Source organism: Xyrauchen texanus, chromosome 38, assembly GCF_025860055.1.
Source record: "Xyrauchen texanus isolate HMW12.3.18 chromosome 38, RBS_HiC_50CHRs, whole genome shotgun sequence".
NCBI lineage: Eukaryota > Metazoa > Chordata > Actinopteri > Cypriniformes > Catostomidae > Xyrauchen > Xyrauchen texanus.
In genome coordinates this window covers 19,480,978-19,506,198 of record NC_068313.1, presented here as the reverse complement: position 1 = coordinate 19,506,198, position 25,221 = coordinate 19,480,978, and the positions used below count along the sequence as shown (strand labels likewise).

The window sequence follows — 25,221 nt, the reverse complement described above, 5'->3', positions numbered from 1 at the left end:
AAGAAATTGGTTCGTTTTGCATAGTTCAAAACATAGGGATATATCAGTTTTAGAGTGCTTCAAACACCTTTACAATTATTATATATTATAAATATGGGCTTCATAGAAAGTGTTACCAAAATTTTGTGTTCTGTTTGTACCAAAGTTAAATACGCCTAACTGCGGATTTGTATGATGAGAAGACATGTGACGAAGAACTAAATGTCACAGATTGACCTCTTGGCTCAATACAAAGAATACAGTTTTCAATGCTGCATGTTTGCATTGTTGTTATATGTGATTTTATTATTTATTTAAAAAAAAAAAAAAAAAAAAAAAAACAGAAGCCTAAAAACATGACATCATATTGTAACTTTGCAGGTTTTGTGACAGTGGCTTACTTATGATACTGTAAAACGATATGCTCAATGATGATTTCAGGTCAGTTTGCATCTGAGGAACCACTAATGCAGAAATCAAGATATTTCCTGGGTTTCACAAACATTTCCTCACAGCTCTATTTAAGTGTAATGATTTCTTCATGCAACCTTGTAATTGTTCACTAGTGCCATATGAATCTGGTGATGAGATTCTCTTACTCCCTGTGCTGAAAGGAGGAGGATGTTTTGAGCAGGAGGTCATTCCGCTGAGTTCTAGCACAAGGAGTGTTACTGTGACTCCCCCTGTTTGCTCTAGTGTCTCACAGGCTCTCCATTAACCGTAAATACAGCACACAAACAGGATGAGTGAGTCCTGAGTCCCACGGTCAACAGGAGAATAGTGGAGCAGTGAGCACACCCACATCAAGCCCTGTAACACACAGCCCTCTGACGTCAATTTCATTCAGCCCAGCTGAGTCAGATGCGGTCATTAGACAAGGGCATATGTGGCAGACAAAAGACCTTGTGCATTCTTGGATGAGATTATGTGTTTTGAGTTTGTGTCATCCTGGTCCCTGAAGTCCTCTCTCCTCAACAGTGCTGGATTTGTTGGGTTTTTTTCAGTTGGGGTTTGTAGACAGACTGTTCCACAATCTCGTCCCAAGCAGTTGATGGTACATGCTGTCACCACTTTTGACTAGCAAGCCAAAGAGTATGTCTCAGATGGCGCAGTGTTTACCGTGAGGCAAACACACAGTGACCCTTTCAGGGTAAGATTATACAGAGATTCTCGCCAAGAGATTCTCACTTTACTAGCCAAGTACAGACAAGGACAGGACTCTCTTATTGCTCCCAGTGACCCGTCTCATCCTATACTTTCTCTGGTGTGACATGATCACTGATGGCCGAACAATAACCTTTGCAATGAACATTGAGCATGGTGCAGGTGCACACTGTATGTTTTTGGCCACAATTTTGCAGTGCAAATTTCATGAGATATATTTTGTTGTAGGGCAAAATAAGTAGTCTTTGATAGCTTAGTATGACATTATCATAGCTTGTCGCTGAATTTGCCGTCTTAGACCAGTTACACAGAGCACAGCAAATTGTGAAAGATTTCATTTGTTGTATTGCTATATTGTCAGTCTTTGATCGCTTGGCGCATTTCCCAATCACTTGACTTTGCAATGAATCTTTAAGGTATATTTCACCCAAATAATTACAATTCTTTCATCATATACTCACCCTCATGATAGTCCAGGTGTGTATGACATTCTTTCTTCACCAGGACACATTTGAAGAAAAATATCTCCACTCAGTAGATCCTTAAAAGTGAATGGAGATTTCTCTTTTGAAGCTCCAAAAATCACAGAAAGACAGCATAAAATTCATCCAGCTGTTAAGTAAAAAAAAAAGTACTTAAACATTGATCTTTTTTCAAACCTTTTAAGCATGATCACTGTATGAATTTCTTTTCAACGATTTTGAACGCTTCACGAGAGAAATTCCGGGAGTCAAACGATTTCTTGTGGCAAAATCTGTAGTATTTGATAGCTTAGTAGTGCGACATGATCACAGACAGCCGATGAATTGCCTTTGCGATGAATGTTAGCCTCTAACGAAGTTCTGATGTCTCCTGCGACACTTTTCTGGGTTCAATACAAGTTCAGTCAACACCATTTGTGGCATAATGTTGATTACCACAAAATATTATTGCGGCGACTCCCCTCTTTTCATAAAAACAACAATAAAACTTCTTCACTGGCAGGGATATCTGGCGATCTAATGATCGATATTGTTTGCATTAACTGTATACTATTAACATTTAAATTTTTATTTAATCGTGACAAACTATATACATCATAAGAAAGGTCTAATACTTCAGCTTTGATATTTAGCAAATGTTTCACAATAGAAATGTTGCTGCCTGAGTAATTTCTTAATTTATATCAACATATCAAAATATCAAAGCGAGATTTCTGAAAATGAAACCTTTATAAAGACGCACATACCTATTCAGTGATGTAAACGACCTAGCAGGCTTCAGTGAACAACATCCAATAAAACATTTAGTCCAACAGTGTGCACATTTATGGACATTTTTATATATTTTCATATTTAATTCATAAAGAATTATTATTTATGTCCATTTTCCTCAAATGCGATATGATCCACTGACACGCTTTAATAATTTCATATGCTGATGTTTCAAACCTCCACAAAGCTAGAAGTTGCACAATTAATTTATAAATATGGTGAAGATAAAGAGAAAGTTATGCCATCATGCATACATCAGTCTTCACATACCAGGGACTTTCCCATCCCATAGTTGGATAAATTACATATCAAGCATAAAACTAATCAATTGTCTGCTGAGACTTATTGTAAATAAATAGACGATTACAAAATATATGGTTTGTCTGTTATTTCCATGCAGTCTCTGGTATTTGTATATGATTACTGACAGTTCTGTAGAGCTGCACATCTTCTATCATATTCACCTGCCAATAATCTGCTTTCTGCCTCATTATATGATTGGAATCCACATGAGATCATTAAAACACATTGCTATAACAACTCTATTATGATTGGAAGTAAAATATATGCACAAGATAATGTTTATTTTAGAATATTTACTATTCTGTATTTAGGCGCTAATGCTAACGGTGCTAACGGCCAGAATCACAAGACTAAGATTAAAATATATCATTAGCATATTTTAAATAGAACTTTATCTGACTTGTGGCTTTGCTCCATTGTTTCTATGCATCAACATGGTCAGTGTCATATTAATTCATTTAAATATGAGGGAAAAATAGCTGATCATTTTACAATAAATTTGAGCATTTCTAACAATTATTTAACAACAAACGTCCAAGTGTCTCCTTTCAAAAGAGACCAAAATGATGCCTGCTACACAGGGTTTGAGAAGTCACAAGAATCACGCGAATCACGAAATCAACATTATATGGGTAAACACGATTTTATGGAGACAAAATTGCTTACTGACTTTATCTGTGTAAAGTTCTATTCAACACTGTGATTACAAAGTTTCGTTGTAGGATATAACTTTACACTGATAACATTAGTAAGCAACTTTATGAAACTGTAATCATGTTAACACCCAATAACAAAAATAAGTATGTTTAAATAAAAGAGAGGGACGAGTTAAAATAGTGTTTTGCATTAATCAACATTATCCCACAGATGATGTTATTTGAACTTAACTTGTATTGAACCTGAAACATTCCTTTAATGTAGAGGATGTGTTATGTTCATCTTACTGTCACTGTCTGTTCCACTTTCATATGCAGACTGTGAACATCTAATCAGGCGGATGTTGGTGTTGGACCCTTCTAAACGTCTGTCTATAGGACAAATAAAGCAGCACAAGTGGATGGTTATGGAGGTACCAGTGCAGAGGCAGATGTTATATCAGCCAACTGCAGAGGCTGGAGTGGGAGAATACAGCGAACAGGTGCTCAGATTAATGCACAGTCTGGGCATTGACCAGCACAAGACTGTAGAGGTAAGGTCTCATCCACAAATGACTTTTTAAACTAATTAAATTGGGTTAAATTTAGACTGGGTTAGCCAATCATCGCAGGGATCATTTGCATACAGTATATCCCTGTGCATATATGTATATATATTTATTTTTATTTAATTTTTTTTCATTTGGATACAGTATATACCTGCATATACATATTGTAGAAGCTTCAAAAGTACTTTAGCAAACATTTTACATTCTGAGAGTCAGAAAAAGTTTGGAAATTAAAGGCAAATGTATAAACCTTGACTAACATTACAAATAGACTTCAAAAGTGTAGGATGTGGCCCCTTTAAGAAAATCTGTCAGCTAATTTTTTTTTCATATTCAGTTATTTATTCATATATTCATTTTTCCATCCCTTCTGCAGTCTCTTCAGAATAAGAGTTACAATCATTTTGCTGCTATCTACTATTTGCTGGTTGAGAGGTTAAAGGCACACCGCTGCAGTTTTCCTGTTGAACAACGTCTCGATGCCCGTCAGAGACGACCCAGTACAATCGCCGAGCAGACCGTTGTCAAGGTAGCTCTCATCAATTTTGATGAAAAATTATGTTTGTCAAAACATTGCATGATTGCGAATCTCATTTTCTGTGCTGCAGGCGAGTAGCGCTGCTCCTCATGTGAGCCTCCTGCCTCAGAACGTATGGCTCCTGCGCTCCCCGGCGGTGCCTCAAACCTCCGCAGACCCATTCACATTCCCACAGTCCTCTTGTGCTGCTGAGCACAGCCTCATGGAGGAGGAGGTTGGAACTCCCAAAGTAAGTGAGAGATTGATTAGTTACGGTTACAGAAGTGAGCTTGTGAATTGCCCATTGGTTTTTATCTCTTAAAAGGTTAGTTATGCAAAATAATGAAAAGTTTATACAAATTTACCGTGCACATGCTCAGGGCAGCTTAAAGGAATAGATCACCCAAAAAATGTTATTTGCTGATAATTTATTCACCCTCTGGCCATCCAAGAGTTTCTTTCTTCATCAGAATTTAAGATGTTTAAGATTTCATTTCCGGCCTGCTCCTTTAAACAATGCAAGTGAATGTACTCCATTTTTGACAGTCCAAAATGCATATTTAGGGTGGATCATAATAATCCAGTCTTCTACTCAAATAGAGTAGAAATAAAGTTCTTCTGAACCCAAACAATTGATTATTTTTAGAAACAAAACAATACTTATACTTTTTAACTACAAATGTTCACTTCTGTAGATCTCTGTGATGCGCGCTCATGAGAGGGATGACGTAAGCTTGTTGGTAAGGTCACATGTTACGTGGAGGAGGAGGCAGGAAGCGCGTCATTATTTACAAGAGAAACTTGCACAGAAAAAGTGCCGTTCACAAACCAAAACAGTCCAAAACAATATCAAATAATAATAAAAAAAACATTACTGCAGGTAATAACCATCCTTTATTTCGGTTCAATGCTGTTGCATTATCTACTTGTGCTTTTTCTTTAGCAGAAATATATAGGCTACATGACTGTCTGGAATTCAAGCCACACAAGTTGTAGTTAGTGAAATCAAGTGCAAGAGTGTTAATCTGAGATTCACAGGATTTACCGGGTTTACAAAATGAGATCAATGATATCACAGAAGAGAAGCTTCACAAACTAAAGAGGTAACAGGCAAAACAACAGGGTAAACGCAAACAGATATCGATGAAGATCAAGAGCAAATACTGACAGGTATATAAACACTGCAAGTCCTTTGTGTGAGACTTGACAGTGAAGTGGCTTGAAGTTGAGTTATTTATGCAGGCAGTGATGAGCGAGTGAATTGAGTGCAGGTGCGGTGAATTAGAAATCGGGTGATGACATACCTGAGTTCACTGGAAAAATGGCACGGTCACAGCCAATGAATTCAGATATCGACCCTTTGTTTCTTTCAATGGTCTGAAATACTCACGGGTAAAATGTTCACTGCACACCCTCCAATATTTGAAAGAATGTAGGGGTGTACTGATATCCAGGTACAATCGCTCATGATCATGTATAGGCAATCGAAGAAAAGTTAATATTTTTCCCACAGTGCATTTTCTTTGGGGTTTCTGAATACACACACCAAATGACCATTTTGAACAATACACTTACACAAATACAAATCTACAGCAAAGACTATTAAACTTTTGTACAGCGCTCCTTTTAAACAATGACGTCCTTCCTGCCTCCTCCTTCACGTGATGCGTGACCATACCAACGAGCTAACGTCATCCCTCTCATTTGTGAGCCAAGTTATGTAGTTAAAAATTATATAAGTATTGTTTTGTTTCTAAAAATTATCAATCGTTTGGGTTCAGAAGAACTTTATTTGTCGACTGCAGTCTAAGACTGGATTATTTTGGTCCACCATAAATATGCATAGGAAATTAAATCTTAAATTCTCTTTTGATAAAGGAAGAAACTCCGGTACATCTTGGGTTGCCTGTGGGTGAATAAATTATTAGCAAATTAAAATTTTGGGGTGATCTATTCCTTTAAGTTGATCATAGGGGAGATGGGGATCTACTTAGGGTTACAATGTTTTTACAAAACGCAGCTCAGGTTGATTCAATCCTGTATGACATTCTCTTTTTTGTGGAACACAAAAGGAGATGTTTGGCAGATTTTTAGCCTCAGTCACCATTCGCTTTTAATTCACCTTTTGTCTATACGATGCAAGTGAATGGTGACTGAGTCTAACATTCTACCTATTTTATAACAACAGCTGTTATCACAAGAGCATTGGGTGTAATCCGTCTGCTGGCCGCCAAGTGCCTTTGCACTCCTTTCCTACTTAAGCAACTTTAGTCCCTCCAAGGTCAGGCAGTGGGCCTGGCTGTTCGCTCAGGCCTCCTCATCACGCCCGCTCCCAGAGGAACCTTTTGTTCAGAGCCGTCCTGACAGGCAGCCAGATTCGCTGTCAGCTTGGCATGCAGCACAGGAATAACAGCAGAAGAGTCAGCCAGCTCTGCCACTCGATCTCCTTCACGCACAAACAGAAAACGATAATGCTGAGAGTCCTAGTTACTACTTCTTTTTTTATCTGTCTGTTTCTCTCTCTCTCCCCCATCGCTATGACACCCAGAGCAGGTTAAATCTGCGGAAACCTTGACTGCTTTGATGTTTACTCAAACACTTTGTTTTATTGATTTTCATGTTACTGAGGGAAATTCTGTGTAATTTTTATATATATATATATATATATATATATATATATATATATATATATATATATATATATATATATATAATATTTTATTATGTCCTTACTAGTCATTTTTGTCTGTCTGAGGGGTGCATTGAACTGGTACAAACAGCTTTGTCTAGATATATGCCTGCTTATATGCTCTTCTCCATCATTTGATCATTATTTGATTAATGACTACTGCCATGATCTATAGAAAATGAGCGCAAACATCTTTTTAAAATAGAATTCTGTGGGGGTGGTGGTAGTGCAATGTTAATTGCAGCAGACAAATAGCTCTCACATTTGTGAATAAGGCGCAATCTATTATAAACCTAATTAGAAAGAATGTATGTTTGAATTGGAAAGAATGGCAATGACTGAGGTTATATACTCATGGCATAGCACCATTTCAACGCAATTAGCACCTGGTTAAACTAAATAGTGGTGATTAATGAATAATTGTACTGAAATACTGTGTGTTAAAGTGGCACAGCTCTCTGTTATTCGCCCCTCTTTTTCTGATGGTGAGGTTAGACACACGCTATGAGTGCGTTTCCCCATAAGGTCGTCCACAGCTACTTGGCTTACATAACCAAGTTCGACTGTAACCGTTCTGGCTGTGGCTTACATTGGACGTGACAGCTGTCATTCTGGCTTAGTCATTCCACTTTTACTTCTCTATTCCTTTCTCTCTCTCTCTCTCTCTCTCTCTCAAACACACACAAACAACAAAGTGTCTGCCTGTCTAACCTACTACAGCTCAGTTTGGTTATCCACTCACAGATACTGCACTGGCTGGCTTTGCATGTGTCAGTATTTACCATCTTTGGAAATGTGGACTTATTGAGCTTTAATGGCACTCCTACTGAGAAAGGCATCAAATAAAGCCAATGAAACAATGCACAAAATTCCTCTTATTGTAAAACCTTAATGTTGGTATGTGTCCACACCTTCTCTGTCTTGTTGGTATTTAAGTCCACATTAAAGAGGTGTTTGAAACCCATATTACTTTAACGTGAAGTATTTTCAAGTGAAACAGGAAACAGTGTTGGATGGGACTTGATTTTATCCATCAGTAATTAACTGAATCATGAAAAGTTTTTTCATCTTTATGTCTGAAAAAATAAGGAGGCAGACTAGGAAAATTGTTTCAAAGGCAGATTAAGTTATTACATTTGATTACATTTTTTTTATTTATTTTTTTTATTTGGAATAATGTGCACTTGTGAATTGTGCACAATAAGACCAGGATCTTGTATGAAGGCAAATTGGGGCGATTTTGATTTCATGTTGACTTAAAGACCAGATAAAGATAGGTAATTGTAACACTCCAGTAAAGGAACATCAGAACTGAAGCTTGATCTCAGAGAGCACAGCACGACCCCCAGAGGGAGGAGATTGCTGGAATTACATAATGTGTTCGGAGTCCATATGATCACACTGTTTGTGTGTGTGAATATGGGTGGACCAGGCATGATAATTTGCTCAAGGCAGAATGAAAAAATGACTGAGGGATCTATAGCTGTTCTTTACCCCATGTTTTGGGATAACAGCATTCCTGACCCAGCATGATGCTGGAAACTCAGCGCAGAAATGGTACAACTGCAGCTCTGATTAATTCAGTTCCATGATAGCTGGTGGGTTGCCTGAATGGCAAGTCAACTAATGAATGAATGTTACACTTATTCAGCACTTTTCTGACCCTACAATTTAAGCGCTTTAGATGGTGAACAGGGGGTTCTCCTTGACCACCACTAGTGTGTAGCATCCACCTGGATGATGCGACGGCAGCCATAGTGTGCTAGTATGCTCACCATACACCAGCTATTGGTGGAGAGGAGAGAGTAGAGTGATACAGCCAATTTATGGTTGGGGATTATTATGATGCCATAATAAAGAAGGACCAATGGGGGAATTTGGCCAGGACACCGGGGGTACACCTCTACTCTTTACGAGAAGTGCCCTAGGATGCATTCTTGCATTCAAAAACAGCAAGACAGAGCTCAACAGAATGCAGGCATAAAGATTCATTTTTACAAGTTGGACCATTTTTTATGTTGATGCACAGTCGTAAAAATGCAACGCTCATGGCAGGATGCTCAAATAAAAATGTTGTGACACAATTACCCAAAACGTCCATCCAAGATTTCAGTCTGAAAGTGCATGGCTGTACTGGCAGTGCTTTAAAGGAGATGAATTTAAAAGGCATAATTTGGAGGCGTTTATTGAATATAAACGTTCTTGTGTTGAAAAACAACACAGTGGCCAAAGATGGCCATCTGAGTGTATATGGTTGTAGAGAAATCAAAGACCTACATTTCTCCAAGATGGTTTTCCTTTCCAAACCTGTCTAACAGGTAAAGCATAACATGTATTCAGCAGTGATGCACTTACAATGGTAGTGAATGGGGTCAATCCGTGAATGTTGAAATAAAAGTATAGCCACAAGACGTAAACAATATGCGTGTTAACATGATTTTAGTGATAAAATCTTTACATTCCTTTTCGGTGTAAATTTATATCCAATTTTACAGTAGTTGCCATGACGATGTAACAAACTCTAAAACCCAAAAAGATCAGTAAAAGCAAAGATTTAAAAATATTTACAGCTCAATAAATAAATAATAAACCCTCCAAAAATTGGCCCCATTCACTTCAGCTGTAACCTCGCTTTTTTTTTTTTGTAAAGGAGAGACTTTTTTGTGTTAATCAACATCATACCATAAATTGTGTCGGATGAGCTTAACTTTTATTGAACCAGGAATATTCCTTTAAAGCACCACCACCAGAAATATTAATATATAAAATTCATGTATATGCATTAAAAAAATCTGGATAAACTAGTCAACCACACATGCGCGCGCGCGCGAGTGAGTGCGTGTGCGTGTGTGTGTTTGGTGGCATGTCTTGGTGTACTCTGTCTGCATGAGGCTCTGACTGTCCTCTCAGCCAAAACACACTTCCTGTCACTGCATTCCAGACTTCCACCCCCTCCTCTCCGCTCACTCATTCGTCTGAGCAATGAGAGAGAGAGGGAAAGAGAAGGAGCAATAAAAAAAAAAGCAGAAAGAGAGCGACGGGACGAAAGTGAGTGTGCAAAGCATTTGTTTACTCTCACTCAATCCCCAAATCATTTAAGAATGTGTTTATGAAGCCCGGGCTGTCATCATAAAGTTAGTGTGTGGTGCTGACTGGGTGGAAATGTGCCTCAGGATGGTTGTGACTTATGAGGGCTGATGGGAGATTAGAGTTTGTTCTTTGGAAAAAACAGTGCTGGGATGCACATGGGTGAAATGTCTTATCTACAACAGTGTGAGGGGGAGTTTATCCGAAAGATATAGAGACATCCTGAAAGGCTGTCATCTCCTAAAGGATTTACTGGACATATACCCATAATTTAAAATGATATATTGTGACTATACTGTATAGGTTATGTATTAAATTTATTACATCACACAACACAAATATCTTGATTCTGATTGGTCATTCTGCATTACTACATTTTTGTATATTGTCTAGTAAACTGTATCTGAAAAAACATGTATTAGTTTTTTTTTTTTTTTTTTTTTTAACCACTTCATTTTCGTGATCTCAACATAATGGTTGTTTTTCAAGATTTGGACAAAAATTTGTTTTCTCATGATCATGACTTAATTTTCAAGAGATCTCGACATAAAAGTTTTCTCAATCTCAACATAAAAATGTTTTCTCGTCATCACGACTCATGATAAAGCAAGGGAAAATTTGGTTTTATGTGATCACGAGATAAACAACAAAAACTTTCATTTGCTAGCTAGTTTCATGTCTCTTGGTCTGTTCTCACATAATCAAACAATCTGCTTTTCATTGTGGTTCTGATCACCCTGTCAGGGTTTATTTAACGGTTAATGACTGGCTGATGTATCCCTTACATAAGTTGAGTTATGAGTTAGTAATGCCATTAAAGGAATGTTCCAGGTTCAGGACAGGTTAAGCTCAATCAACAGCATTTGTGGTATAATTTTGATTTTCCACAAAATTGTATTTTGTCTTGTCCCCCCTTTTCTTTAAAACAAAAGCAAAAATCTGTGTTACAGTGAGGCACTTACAATGGAAGTGAATGGAGCCAAGTTTTGGAGGATTTAAAAGCAGAAATATGAAGCTTATAATTTTATAAAAGCACTAGCATTAATTCTTCTGTTAAAACTCATGTATTATTTGAGCTGTAAAGTTGTTTAAATTGTCATTTTTGCAGTCATTTTAGGGTTTGTTGACATCTCATTGTCATTGTAATTAAGTTGTAAAATTGGCTTTAACTTTTACACAGAAAAGGTTAGTAAGTGATTTTATCACAGTAAAATCATGTTAACATGCATATTGTTCATGTCTTGTGGCTATACTTTTGAAACGGTGAGTATTTTAACGTTTAAAAATTGGCCTCCATTCACTTCCATTATAATTAGTTTTTTGAGAAAAGCAGGAATGAGTCAAAATTAAGTTTTGTGGTAATCAACATTATGCCACAAATGCGGTCAATTGAGCTTAATTTGTACTGAACCTGGAACATTCCTTTAAGGGAGTGGTTTAGTAACATTGAGAAACACAGTTATTTTAATTATGTGTGTGGAATTGGGTTGTCTTTCCCAGAGAAGAATTCAATATTTTTAAAGAAAACTCGAACCAGCGTTACATCAATAGTGTCAATATATAGGTTGGAGCCATAGCTTAGTAGCTTGCACATGTGCTCCAGATACATTGAGCTTTGCTGCTCATTGAAGTGTTGCAGGTTCAATTCCTGACAGCATTGTGTCCCAATCCCATTTTCCTTCTCTGACTTGTTTTTATCAATAAAAAGTGGCAAAAGCCAAAAAACAACCTATTTAGAGACCTACACCTTGTTTGCAGGTCAACGGCTGCATGCTGGACCCCCTTCCCCCAGTGGTCGTTCGCAAATCCAGTGCCTCATCCCCCAGCAACATGATGGAGACGTCTATAGACGAGGGCATCGAGACAGAGGAGCTGGACACAGAGGATGACCCTATCCATGTCTTTAACGCCTATCAGACAGCACGCTTTGGGCAGCGCAGACACACGCTGTCAGAGGTCACCAACCAGCCAGGAGTCATGGCCAGTGCAGGTGAGTTGATCTGTGAAATGGTGTGCATGTGATGAGAAGCTGAGGATGGCTGTTTTACATCCTCCAGAGCAAAAGCTAGCACATCTGCGAGTTGAAACATCTGGGCTTGCAACTAAAAAGTTATAAGTTTGAAACCCACAGAGGGCTATTCATGAGCTACTGTTTGGCTAAGTGCCCTTATTAAGTGCTTAACCTCAGGCTGCCCTAAGGGGATTGTCCCTGAAGTAGTGTACTGTGATTTATTTATTATGTATGATACATACCAATACAAGTCAGAATGCTTGAAATGAATGTCTGCTAACCCTGTTATAGAAAGTGACAATACATCTAGTTCTATTTTTTGTCTTAATGACACCTTGTACTGGCATGGAGATGACAATTTTTGCAAAGCCTGATGAGCCATGTTATCCCAGCATGATTAGAAATGTTCCAAAGAGCATCCTGTGTGCTTCAATGGTAGCAAGGAAATATGACCTTTTGTTAAAGGAGTTAACATGGTCAGTGTCATAAATTTGCTTATACAGTTTTCCTTATTATTCTATTAGTAATCCATTTCCTGGTTTAAAGTGGATTTTTAGTTCCAGATTTTCGATGTGGAACCAGACTTTTGAACCCCACCAAATTATTAGGACTATGATTTCACTTTGGTGAATAATAATGAAGATCCTCTATGTCTCAACCCAGGTAAACTGTACAGCATGGGTCCTAACCCCTCACTGGGCAGCGTTGATTCAGAGTACGACATGGGCTCCATGCACAGCGATCTGAGTCTGCTGGAGGACACACTCTCTCTTAACGAGGTGGTCCTTGCAAACACACCCATCACTCATATGACTCCACCCTTCATCAGCGCTAGGCCTGCTAACCCTGCCATGCAGGCACTGAGCGCTCAGAGGAGAGAGACGCACAACCGCTCTCCCATCAGCTTCCGGGAGGGCCGTAGAGCATCAGACACTTCACTCACACAAGGTGAGTATCGTCTGTCTGTGGAGCAAATCGTAACAAAACTTTACCTGATAACTTTCATCCAATAATGAAATTCTGTCATTATTTACTCATTCTTGTGTTGTTCTAAATCATCACATTCTTTGGAACATGAAAAAGGGAGATGTTAGGCAGAATGACTCCCTCAGTCACCATTCACTTTCACTGTATGGAAAAAAAGATGCAATTAAAATTAATGGTTACTGAAGTTGAGTCCCTCACGTTCACGTTCAACATCTCCTTTTGTTGTCCATGGAAAATAGAAAGTCATGGAAAAACATCAGGGTGAGTAAATTAAGACATTTTTAGGTGAACTGTCTCTTTAAGATCTCTCTTTTAACATCTGTTGCACAGCCTAATATTTATATCAGTGAAACTCTATACAGCTATGTTGTTTATTGTACCACAATTAATGTAGCCAGGGTTATTATAATTTTTTTTTTTTACCTTCCATTTAAAAAACAATATGTGGTTTTCAAAGGTGAGTCACCTGGCATCTGCCTTATTTGGCCAGACTGATCTCACATTGAAATCGGAAACAGTAGGTTAACATTTCTCTTGCTAAAATCACTCTATGCTCACCGAAATGCAAAACACTGCCCCCAGTGGCCAAAGTGGTATGTTTTGTTGGGCGTATGGGCACGTGTAAGCTCCATTTTCCAGGTGCAATGTCCACAGAGGGGCGCCAAAAGCAAATTGTGAAGCGATTTGTTTTCAGCTGTACAGGCAGTAATACAGAGAAGAGGAATGCATATTTTATAAACTCTACCCTCCGTCCCAAATTCCTAAACCTAACCATCAGTGGAGTAAGAATTTAAAGTTGGAGTGAAAAATACAACCTCCGAACAGATTATGCGAACGCGAGTACTTCCTGGTTTCAACATGGAATCTGAACCTGTGTCTCCAATGCTACTGGTGCAAAGCACTTTTTGTAGAGCCACAGGGAAAGGAAAACATGCTGGAGCAGATGCAAAAATGTCTGATAGGAGATGCTGCTTGTCAGTGAGTAGCAATAATGTGGCAGATCCTAGGGTACCGAAACTCTCGGAAACAACATGCCGACTTTTTTGAATGTGGCTCACCTTCTAAGTGACCAAAATACTGTAGAGTTTAATAGGACGCATGACCTTTGACATCAAAGACAAAATCTATGGAAAATGTATTTATTTTGCTATCCTAACAATGCACAATTATATGGTTATTTGCATTTAGCTTTGTTTTTACCATTGTCCATGACCCTATTAGAACAGTCCTGCAACCCATTTTTGGGTCACAAACCACAAGTTAAGAACCGCAAAAGTAGATTAAAAGATTTCTCTGTATTTACCTACTTCCCTGTTTCTCACACTTATTATCATTTTCAAACACACTCTAGCTACCACCCCCCATCAGATGATTAATTGTGTATATCAGAGAGTGCTTTGAAGATCGGGCCAACACAGTCCTATTGAGTTCTTCCATCCTGTGGTATGAGTAATTACCCTTATTCACTTGAAGCCCTAAAACAACCTGAGAATCCTTTTTTTTAACCCATCTTCCCCTTTTACTGTTCAGCAGCAGAGTAGTTAAAAGCCACTAAACAGCATTTTAACGTGCACTTGAGCGATGAATAAAGCATTTGTCTCCCTGGCTGGACCTGTCTTCTCCTGAAATAGATTGATTAGCCACTTGAAGTGAAGTCACATGGGGGGTTGGAGGTGGGGTAGAACAGCATCTAATTTCATCTGTAAATCAGTGATATTTTTGTTTCTCTGTATAGGCTTGGTGGCCTTCAGACAGCACCTACAGAACCTGGCACGGACCAAAGGTATCCTGGAGCTAAATAAGGTGTATGAGCAAATGGGCTCTGGAGAAAACCCTTCCCTGGGGCTGCTTAGCCCTCATGCCCATCCACATAACTTGCTGGACCCTGCACTACAGGTTAGTCCACCTGGATAGGTACTGGAAGCCATTGATTTGTGCTTATCTGAAATCAGTTTAGTTGGATCTTTTACATTGAGCAAGATAAAAGATATTAGTTCGCTATGGGGTAGACTAATGTGTTATGGCCATTTGATATAACTCACGTCATGCGCCAGTTTAACTTCCACATGACAGCAGAAGCATTATGGAAGGGCGATTTTAGAATATTTATTCTGCTTATTACTAGATGTCAACTGATAAACCGGCACCAATTAATTAAACTATCGGTTATTGGCAAAAATCAACAACAATAATTTGCTGATAGTTTTTTTTCCCCTGTGGATGCCGCCGGAGGGCTCTGGAGTACGACTGCAGCCTGGAGGTGAAATATAAATTAAATCTGTCATCATTGCCTAAATTCATCCATATTTTCATCCTCACTTCAATGCATATTTTGTTATTTTTATTAGATAATCAAGTGTTCTAAATGATGGCATGCAAATTGTGTATTTTGATATTGTTTATAGTTAAAAGTCCCGCGTTGTGCAGCAAATCAACATGGAATTCTGGTTATTGGGATTTTGATTGCACACTAAACAGGAAACACTTTTGGAAACTCTTGAAGTCTCTATGTCTGTGCAAGTCACAGGAAGGAAAGACTAATACATTTTGTAATATTCAATAAGTTGCCTGTTGCCTTGGTTATCTGTCTTTTCCACCACCTTAGTTATCATTATTGGCTAAATCTAATATCAGTCGACTTCTGTATAATATGGTGATCTGAACATCATGCTGTAAATATGCACAGATTATTGGCTGCATTTTTAAAGGTCTGCAGGAAACCGGGTCAAATTTGACATTGTTTGTACTTTTACTGTCACGTTACAATTCCTCACATGTGTGCAACATGGCATCAGGTGGTAACGCTGTAGCTTAATGTTTTATACCAGAGTTCAATGTATTGGGAACGTTGATGTGAGTCATGTAGCCTTAACACTGGGATGCTGAAAGGAACCAAATAGGTACCAAGATCACAATCCACAGGTTTGTGACCATGAGCAGTACTTTATGCCAGGTTACTCCAAGAACATTGTACCTGTCCTGCAGTTAGTCCACTGCGAGTTACTTTGGTTGCAAAGGATCAGGAGACTCTTACTTGAACTCTTTTACCCATCTAACCTCTACTGACACACAGACAGCCCCGCTTATGTAATGACTGGAGAAGAAGCAGCCAATTGTCAGTTGTTTACTGTCTGTCCGGGAAGCACCATGAATGCTGGCATTGTTGAATAACAGGCTGGTAACTGGTGCCCATTGCTCCAATACAACCTCACCAAAGACTGAGATTTAATATGAATCAATGAATAAATACCTCTGGGGATAAACCATGAGGATACTGCACTGGGCAGGCGCCGATGTCTATATGTATTTATAGATCTTTTTCTGAGGTCAGAATAAATGCAGAGCAGAAAATAATTTTCTTACCCAGTATTTTTGTCTTGTTTTTCTTGTAAAAGTACCTAAACATTCTTAAAATAAGATTTACTATAAAAACCAATAAAACGAGAAATTACCTGAGAAGCAAAATAACATTGGGTGAGTAAGGAAAATTACACATAATCCAAGAAATACATCAAAAACAATTGTAATTTTCTAGCACAAGTAAATTTGTGCTAAATTTTAAGATTTTTTTTGTTTTTTTTGATGGGAAACAAGACAAAATACCAATCAGGGATTATTTTTGGTGAATAGGGTAGAAATCAAGAGCAAATCTTGCATTAGAGGCATGTGGCATTGTGAGGATTAGCTACTGGGGCAGACTGGCATTTTTTCTCAGAATCCCTCTGGGTCAGCGGACGGCTATTCAGGCATTTCATAAGCGACTAATGAATTCATGCATTTGAGTGCAGATCTGCTGATGTGGTCGCCTAGCAAGCACTCACATCTTTTCTCCTTGTGTGTGTTGTGTTTGGTTTGTTTAGGAGGAAAGAGGTCACCAGTACGACATGGCTCTGTGCTCAGGTGGAACACATCCTGCACTGTTGTCAAGGAGACAGAGTCTGGAGCCGCAGTACCTCTCTCACAGAATACAGGTAACGCTGACATAATCTGTGTATACCTACAGAGCACTGATTTCTTTATAGTTTATAACAGGTGCTTGGTATAGCAAATCATATTTTGCACCTGAGGCAAGGATCACTTTTACTACTGCTTATACTTATGGTTAAGGATTTAAACAAACCCCCCAACCTTAAGTATTAAATTTGGCTCATAACTGATCCAGCATCTAGTGTACCTCTAACACATTAAGCTGTGGTGCACATAATAGAGATGTGAGTTTGAATCTGGCTCTCTACGTTTCCCAGTCACTTTGTTTCCATATTTTCCTGTCCTCTTTCTGCTATTGATATTAATAAAAGTGTCAAGAATGCCAAAAGTATTCAGTCTGTAAATTTCTCAATATGTTCATAGAGGTTCAATTAGGTTGCTACAGCTCTGAATTTCACAATTCTCAACTCTGTGTATCTCTGTACAGAAAGCTACTCTGATGGCCAACAGCCCCAGCAGTTGCCAGATGTTCTGCAAAGAAACTCCTCGCAGTCTAGAGCAACAGCTGCAGGAACACCGGTACTAAACTTCACTTACTTCAATCTCCAGTTCTGTCAAACCAGGAAACCGTCTGTTCTACAGTGTTTCCAGCATCATGAATAAAATAACTATTTTAGAATAGTTTAACTCTAATGATGACACATTAGCAGCACTTCGCACCTGACTGAGGAGAGGAAGAATTATGCAGCTCACAGTCCAGATGCACTCTAAACTTTCCAAACAGCTTCAGGTGATGTAGATCACAAAGTATGAGGGAATTATTATACAAAAATACGAAATAAGTAAATACAGAAGCACTCTTGTTGTTGAAAAAGTGGAGCAGAAGCAAAAATTGCGTGTCGAGCATCTTTAAAGAAACGCCCCAGCATTACATATTTAATGCAGTTATATGTAATGCGTTATAGCTTCATTAAAGTTCAAATAATAATTAAGCAGGTCATGTAAATAATTAAAACTCCGGAACTTGTGTTTCTCTGAGTGGTCAGCGCCTCTTCTATAAGTTGCGCAAATGTCCCGATCTAAGGGGGAGAGACTGAAACTGCACCCGTCTGATCCGCACTCTGTCGCGGGGATGTTCATCCCTCGAGCGTGCACACTCATTGCAGCTAGATTATAACATGATGGCTCGTGACTTATTGAATCATAATATATATGTCACTGTGAATTTCTTATCGTGAAGAAAATTGGTAATATCCAGCTTTATTAATAAGAGAGAGTTTGTTTTTTGTGAGTTAAAGATGGATTGAAGTGAACAGAAAGGTGAGAGAGGTGAAGTCTTTGCCCCATTATACACTGCAACAATGTTTTTTATTTGATTTGGCTTGTTTTCCAATAAGAATATCTATTTAAATATCTTTAAAACAATGTACATTTACTTTAGGAACTATACTGCAGAAGAAAAAATTGTTATCTAAGAACGTTGAATATAATATTAAAAATACAAATATTTTAAAATGTCTAAAAATCCTTTAAAAAAGATGCATTCACCTGAGAAGCAGCATATAAGATATTTAGACTTGCTTTTAGAGAATAGATCTTGAATATCAGTATATTTTGTCTTAACTGCACTCTTAAAGCATGTCTAAATATCTTATATTGTTATATATCAAAATAGCCGTTAGTTGCAGCCCTATTGATGACCAGTTCAATAAATATTTCACTTAATTAATAACTTGATCTGTACTTCTTACACTGTCAGTACTGGAATTTTGTTAGTCAGTGGATAAATACATGCACCAGTAAGTATTGTGGCTATTTGCCAGAATGACTGATTGATCTCATGGTAACATTTTCGCATCTAGTACGAGTTCTAGGTTCTAATCCGCCCCAAAATACCTTTTCATTTTAGTAAATGGAGATTGCATCTCTACATTATTGGATGTATATCATGAGCGGAGACACATCCATTTGCATTTGCTTTGAAATTTAACTGGAAAGGAGTGTGAAATGTGCGACAACAGAGTGAGTGGAGAGAACGTCACCGCTCACTGTCACATAAACGCCACTGATAAAAACCGCAACGAGCACTTGTCATTACATAAAAAAGAATAAACTCTTCGCCACTTATTATACGTGACATACGCGAGCAAAATGGAAACTCTTGAGCAAGAAATGTAGATGTTTCTTCTGCATTAGGCACTTGACAAAATGTATTTCAAAAAGTGGTGGGGACAAACTTGGTGAAGGCAAAATTGGTAGTGGCATGTCCCACCTGACATCTATGAAAATAGAAATCTCGAGGACCCCTTTGAAGTTTGCTAAGGCCCCCTTGGTTGAGAACCACTGCTCTAAAATATTTCATCATGTAGAGTAGTACTTCGTAGCCGTCCAATGAAAAACGTATATCTCCACTTTTAGCAGTTTTGACTTTTTACCATAGACAGAATGTGCAAAATTACCTCTTCCTACTGTTTGAATTGTGCAATTGAAAAGACCAGTGAAAAGATGTTTAATCAGGCGATCTGTTTAACAAGTATCTTCATTGGCCTTGAAAAGTGTCCATCAAAACCTTGTATGTCCTGCCCTTTTGTTTTGAAGAGCATCAATTAATTTACCTCAGCTGTCAGGCTGAAGTGTAGTGAAGAGATTGTCTACATCGCACTGGCTCGGTGATTTCCCCGACAACCAAAGCCATTCATGAAGGCACAATGTCAGGTGGCTTTAGAAAGTTGACTATAACAGCCATATACGGTTGCCAGATTTACATCTTTGCATAAATGTGAGTGAAAGCTATTTCTCCAAACCAAACTGTCCACTCAACAACCAGACTAGAAAACCTAGTCATAAAACTCATTTTGATATAAAATAGTAAGTGAAAGCTCAGATTATAGCTAAAAATAAATTATCTTGCAAGCGATAACCTACCAACTGAGCTCTGGCAACACGAACAGTTAGAATAGAGTCTGTAACTGAACATGCACCATTAGAACCCATGATAAGAATTCTGTTTATGGTGCTGAAGGCGACTAATTCATTTTGTAAGATTTGTTTATGAGAGAAAGTTTTTCCATGCTCTTGAAAAATAAATCTTTTTGGAAACGTGCTTTTCATTAGACAGCGACGACTTGCTTGCAAGCCAGTAATTTTCAAATTGGTCCAAGTGATTTATAAGCAAATCAGTCTAAATAAAAATTATATTAAAAAAAATTGGTTTCCAAAAATCACAAAGTCTTGGAACTCAAATGATTTGTCAAAAAGAATGGAACCCTTGTTATACCACTTCTGATTCTGTTTGATCTACAGGCTGCAGCAGAAGCGGCTACATCTCCATAAACAATCCCAAATGCATGCCTACTTCAATCAGATGCACATTGTGGAAGACCCCTTTGCTTCTTGTCAACCGTTGGGGCACCAGGACTCAGGAGTTCCTCCTCAGCCACAGGGTTCCATAACACCAGCTCATCAGCAACAGCAGGGTCCCCAAGCCTCCCCGCCATATGCACACTCACAGCCCCTCGGCCTTCTAATGGATCCCAACCCAGAGGCCCAAGCTTATGAACCCTACCTGTGCCATTACCCTCAGATGCAGCCAACATCTCTACCACAAGGCTTCTCTGCTCCACTACAGAGCCAACAACCCGAACCCCTAAACTACAGCTACACAACCTGTGATCCTGGCCACTCTCCCTCGAGAGAAACACTGTACCAGGAGCAATACGACTATCCACTTGATCCGGGGCAGCCACCCCCAACGGCCCCAGTAGAGGGTGCTGCAACTGGGTACGAAGGGCTGGGTGACCCCTTTCTGGACAGTGAAATGATGGAAACGGTGGACTCCCAGCATGGTTTTGTGCTGGTGAAATAAGTCAAAGCAGTGAAAATAACCAGTATTGCCTTGATTGATAGATGAATTGATGGAGATTAGGTAACAGGGATGGATCAAGTTTTGTATTGTCATCGTTTTAGGCTGTGGCGAACGTGAGCTGTAATCGGTTTTCTTATTTTACGAAACTCCTCCCTACCTCCCTCCTCATTCTCCGGTGGTCCCACCTGCTTGCTCTTTCTTACAATGGAGGGCCGGATAGCATGTAATTTGGGCCAGCGTGGGGTCAGCTGTGTGGGTGCTTACCTTTCGCCTCCGAGCTGACCATGGGATAGGAGCTGCTCGCTATGCACTGTATGTAGCACAAAGACAGCCTAGATCTGCAATACAGAGCCTGCTCGAGAGCACAATTAAATAATGACACATTTTGTACTGAAACTGAACAAAACTCAAGCTCAAAAGAGTGACTTTCATTGTGAAAGATTGCTTGCTGTTGTGCACACTTGATAAGTGCAGTGTTTGTTAAAAACACATATTGAATAGTTACAATATTGAAGCAATATAATGATTCATCTGGAAGCCATATGTTGGAACTACACCACCCAAAAAAAATTCAATGGCGCAAGTTCAGTGTGGCTGAAACTGTGATTTTCACTGGATTCCCCCTTCATCCAATTTGTTCCATAACCGTGTTATTTTGTTCTGTAATATTACAGTTCCTCTGCATCGGCACATAAGCATTTGGTGCACCATGGAGGGATGAGTCACGACACTATTTCCACAGTGATGATTAATGGGGAGTTGTTTGTGTGTCAGGTGACATCATCACCTCCATGGGCGTTGTCAGTTTAGGCATGCATTTATATAATTTAGAGCGTCCAATTATGATTATTTCTGTGGTAATGCCTTTTACACTACACTAAACCAGAAAACATCAGCATTTCAGAATCACAGTAAACTTCACATTTAGTCACAAGACACTGGATTTCGGCCAATTCCGTTACCATTATGACGGAGATTGTTTTTATTAGCAGCACTTAGTAAATCTGTTCTACTTGAAAGTACAGTCTGTGACTAAACCCAGATATCACATGCTATTATATACAGAAAGATGATGAAGAAAAGGATAATTTAAGGATTGGGACTTCGTAACAGAATATGTATTCTGAAGATATTAAGGCAGACACAGAAACTAGAGCACTTTGTCGAGTAAATAAATGGAAATATAGCTAAGGAGGTGATGGCAGATAGGTAAGGTAAACCTGCTCTGCTCGTTTCGTCAACTAAGAAACACAAAACTCATCTCTTTTCAATAATGAACTACTCACAAGTCAGTGCTCTTTCAAAGAAGGATGCAGTGAGGGCATGACTTGGTGATTGTTCGACATGCTTTGTGTAAAGTAGTGGTTAGAAAAGCACTTTAAAAGTGCTTTCAAAATGCAACAAATATGATGTTTAATGTGATGGTGTCTGGTGTGCCTTTTTCTTTGTTCTTTTCAAGTTAAGATCTTAAAGGGATAGTTCACCCAAACATGAAAATTCGTTCAATATTTACTCACCGTCATGTTGAGCTAAACCCGTATTACTTTCTTTCTTCCATGGAACACAAAACATTTTTAATAATGTATTGGTTGCTGTTTTTCATACAATTATAATGAATTGGGGGGGGCGGCTGAAGCTTTCGAGCTTCAAAAAGGATGTAAATGCACCGTAAAAACATCATAGAATGTTTAATATTGGTCGCTCTTGTCCACGCAGTTACAATCAAAGGTAACTGAAGATTTCAGGCTTCAAAAAGGATGTAAAAGCACCATAAAGGTATCATAGAAGTAGTCAGGGTATTGCCCTTCCCAGACTGAAGATGAAACGATCAACAAACCGCTTTTGTGAACCAGGCTAACTGATTTCTAGAGATGTTCTGACTCAAAAGAATAATTTATGGATCTCCAAGGAGAGCTAGAGTGATTTTCAAGATTTTCAGTGAATAACAACTTCAATTTTGATCTGTTTGTCATAAAACGTTAGTGTATTGCTTCAGATGACTTGGAATATATTACACAAGTTTATGATAAGTTTTATTGATGCTTTTCTCTCCTTTTTAATCTTGAAAGCTTAATTTTTTCTTCTTCTGTGTTCCACGGAAGACATACAGTTTTGGTATTTTTGGGTGAACTACCCTTTTAATTGCTGTGCTTTTCAGTTTAATTCAGTTTCTGTTGGTATTGTTACAGAACAAATGTAGATCCAGGTTTTACAAAGGTACAAAACCAAAGTCCCCTCAGAAATGTTCCTGCATAACCCCACCATGTGGAGTCTGGAGCCACTTGGTCTGCTTCGTAACTTTGATTTTATTTTTGTTAAAAAAAAGTTATTAGGTTTTTTTTGTCAATCAGTATATGCCGTTGAAAAGTATTAATAGCAATATTTCTTATGAGTAGTTCGAAAGAACAGATTAGTTAACGTGTTGCCATATCATAATCGCACCTCCTGCTGGCAAACACAATTCCTTAGAAATCCAATTCTACATTTACCTTCATGGTTGTCGACCACACATAAGCTAACGTGCTGTTAAGATTAACAAAAGGTTTATTGATCAAAGCATTTTGTGTCTGTTTTTTTTTTTCCCCCCTAGGTGGAAATTTCAGTATCTCAACTCTCATTGTTCTGTAGAGTTACCCAGCTGGGTTTTAAACAGCCTGTGTTTACATTCAAAATAAAAGGGATTTCAGACTGTGTCTGTAAGTGGAACAGATGAATACAGAGTTTGTGTCTGAGAAGGGGTCATTGGTTTAATTATGTGCATCTTTGTGTCCAGACTTTCTATTCCCTAATAGAACTATTATATTCCTTTTTTTTTGTTTTAGTTAATGTGCAAGGCAGATTTCAGCAGAGAGGTTTGAGTTCACTCTCAGAGAAAACTTCATATTATACTGTGATTTTCACATGACCCTGAGAGCTCACTCCTGCTCATTCACACTTATATGTATGCTCTCGCTCTCTCTTTTTTCCTCATTCTCTTTCAATCTGATCGCAGTTGAGGAAAGATTCAGATCACCACAGGATTTCTCACATATTACACAAGAGCGAGAAACAGTTGATTCTCAAAATCAACAGCCATTAAACATTTCTCTTACCAAATGCGATTCAGATCATTTTGGCAGCAGAAAATAAAAATAATAGGAAAAAAGTTGCATGTGCTGCCCAGTGAAATTCAGTTCAATTTAATGTTACATTTAGTTAATAGCTGGAACAAAAAGCAGTTAAAATGTAAAACAAAATAAAAAAGTTTTATTTGGTGTTGTTCTACTTGGGTGAACTTTACAAAGCCAGTCAAGATATCTGGGGCATATTTCACCCCATAATAAAAAAATAATAAGATATTATATTTTGCATAAAGAAAGTGAAGCCATTTTTTGCATTGTGATCCATGTAAAGTCTCATGATTGTAATCTTGATTATTATAACTTTCTTTTGAAAGTATTTATAGACTGTAAACATCATTGTAATATTTTTTGTATTACCATTAATTTATAATAATTTTAATTAATATTGTATTACAGGAAAAACAAAGTCTGTATTACAGTAATGAGAATCAGCTTTGCGAATAATGGTAATTACAAAAGGCAAACAGATGCATTTTTGTAATAATAATTCAGGCAGAAATGTGCTTTTTGTCATGACAATTACGCAAGAAGATCGCAATGCAAAATGAACAAATATATGATTTGATTGTCCTAAAGTAGGCTTCATTGTCTTTATTTAAAAAGATGCACAAACAAGCATCAACAACAGCCACGTCGTTATTTATGCCTTGCAATGGCAGGGTGGTTTACAAGTCAGTGAATGGAATGGCATTATGCTAATAAAGGAGCTACAGGTACAGACAAATGTGGTTAATGTAATAACACTCCCATTGCAGTAGGATCCTACTATTACAGCATAATTAGGAGGTTATCAGACATTTTGCACTCAAAGGAACATCCTGACTGACACAGATTAATTCAGTCTGCTTAACTAGACAGAACATCTGACCCAGTGGAGTCCTGTGTTGGCAGACCTGTATCTAAGCCCCAGCCAAAGAGTATTCATAATCTGAAGGCCATACAGTGTGTGTGTGTGTATATATATATATATATATATATATATATATATATATATATATATATAATGTAAGCAATATCACAGGAGCAAGGGTGCGATATGGCCCTACATCAGCACTGCTGTGATTCGGCCGTGGCCTTGTGACATAGGTAATCACAGCAGTGCTGATGTAGGGC

The 25,221-nt window shown here is 38.2% G+C and overlaps 1 protein-coding gene across 1 annotated transcript in view; it reads left to right on the top strand.

Annotated features, from left to right (window-relative positions):
- LOC127631622 (serine/threonine-protein kinase SIK2-like) overlaps positions 1–23,679 on the top strand; it is a 53,352-nt gene extending 29,673 nt beyond the window's left edge. Inside the window, exons 7-15 of the mRNA XM_052109885.1 lie at positions 3,674–3,888; positions 4,280–4,432; positions 4,512–4,670; positions 11,955–12,186; positions 12,871–13,155; positions 14,930–15,090; positions 17,055–17,165; positions 17,609–17,700; positions 20,425–23,679. Of these exons, the coding sequence (XP_051965845.1) occupies positions 3,674–3,888; positions 4,280–4,432; positions 4,512–4,670; positions 11,955–12,186; positions 12,871–13,155; positions 14,930–15,090; positions 17,055–17,165; positions 17,609–17,700; positions 20,425–20,986 (1,970 nt within the window). The 3' untranslated portion in view covers positions 20,987–23,679. The remainder of the gene's footprint in view (positions 1–3,673; positions 3,889–4,279; positions 4,433–4,511; positions 4,671–11,954; positions 12,187–12,870; positions 13,156–14,929; positions 15,091–17,054; positions 17,166–17,608; positions 17,701–20,424) is intronic.
- Positions 23,680–25,221: the final 1,542 nt, after the last annotated feature.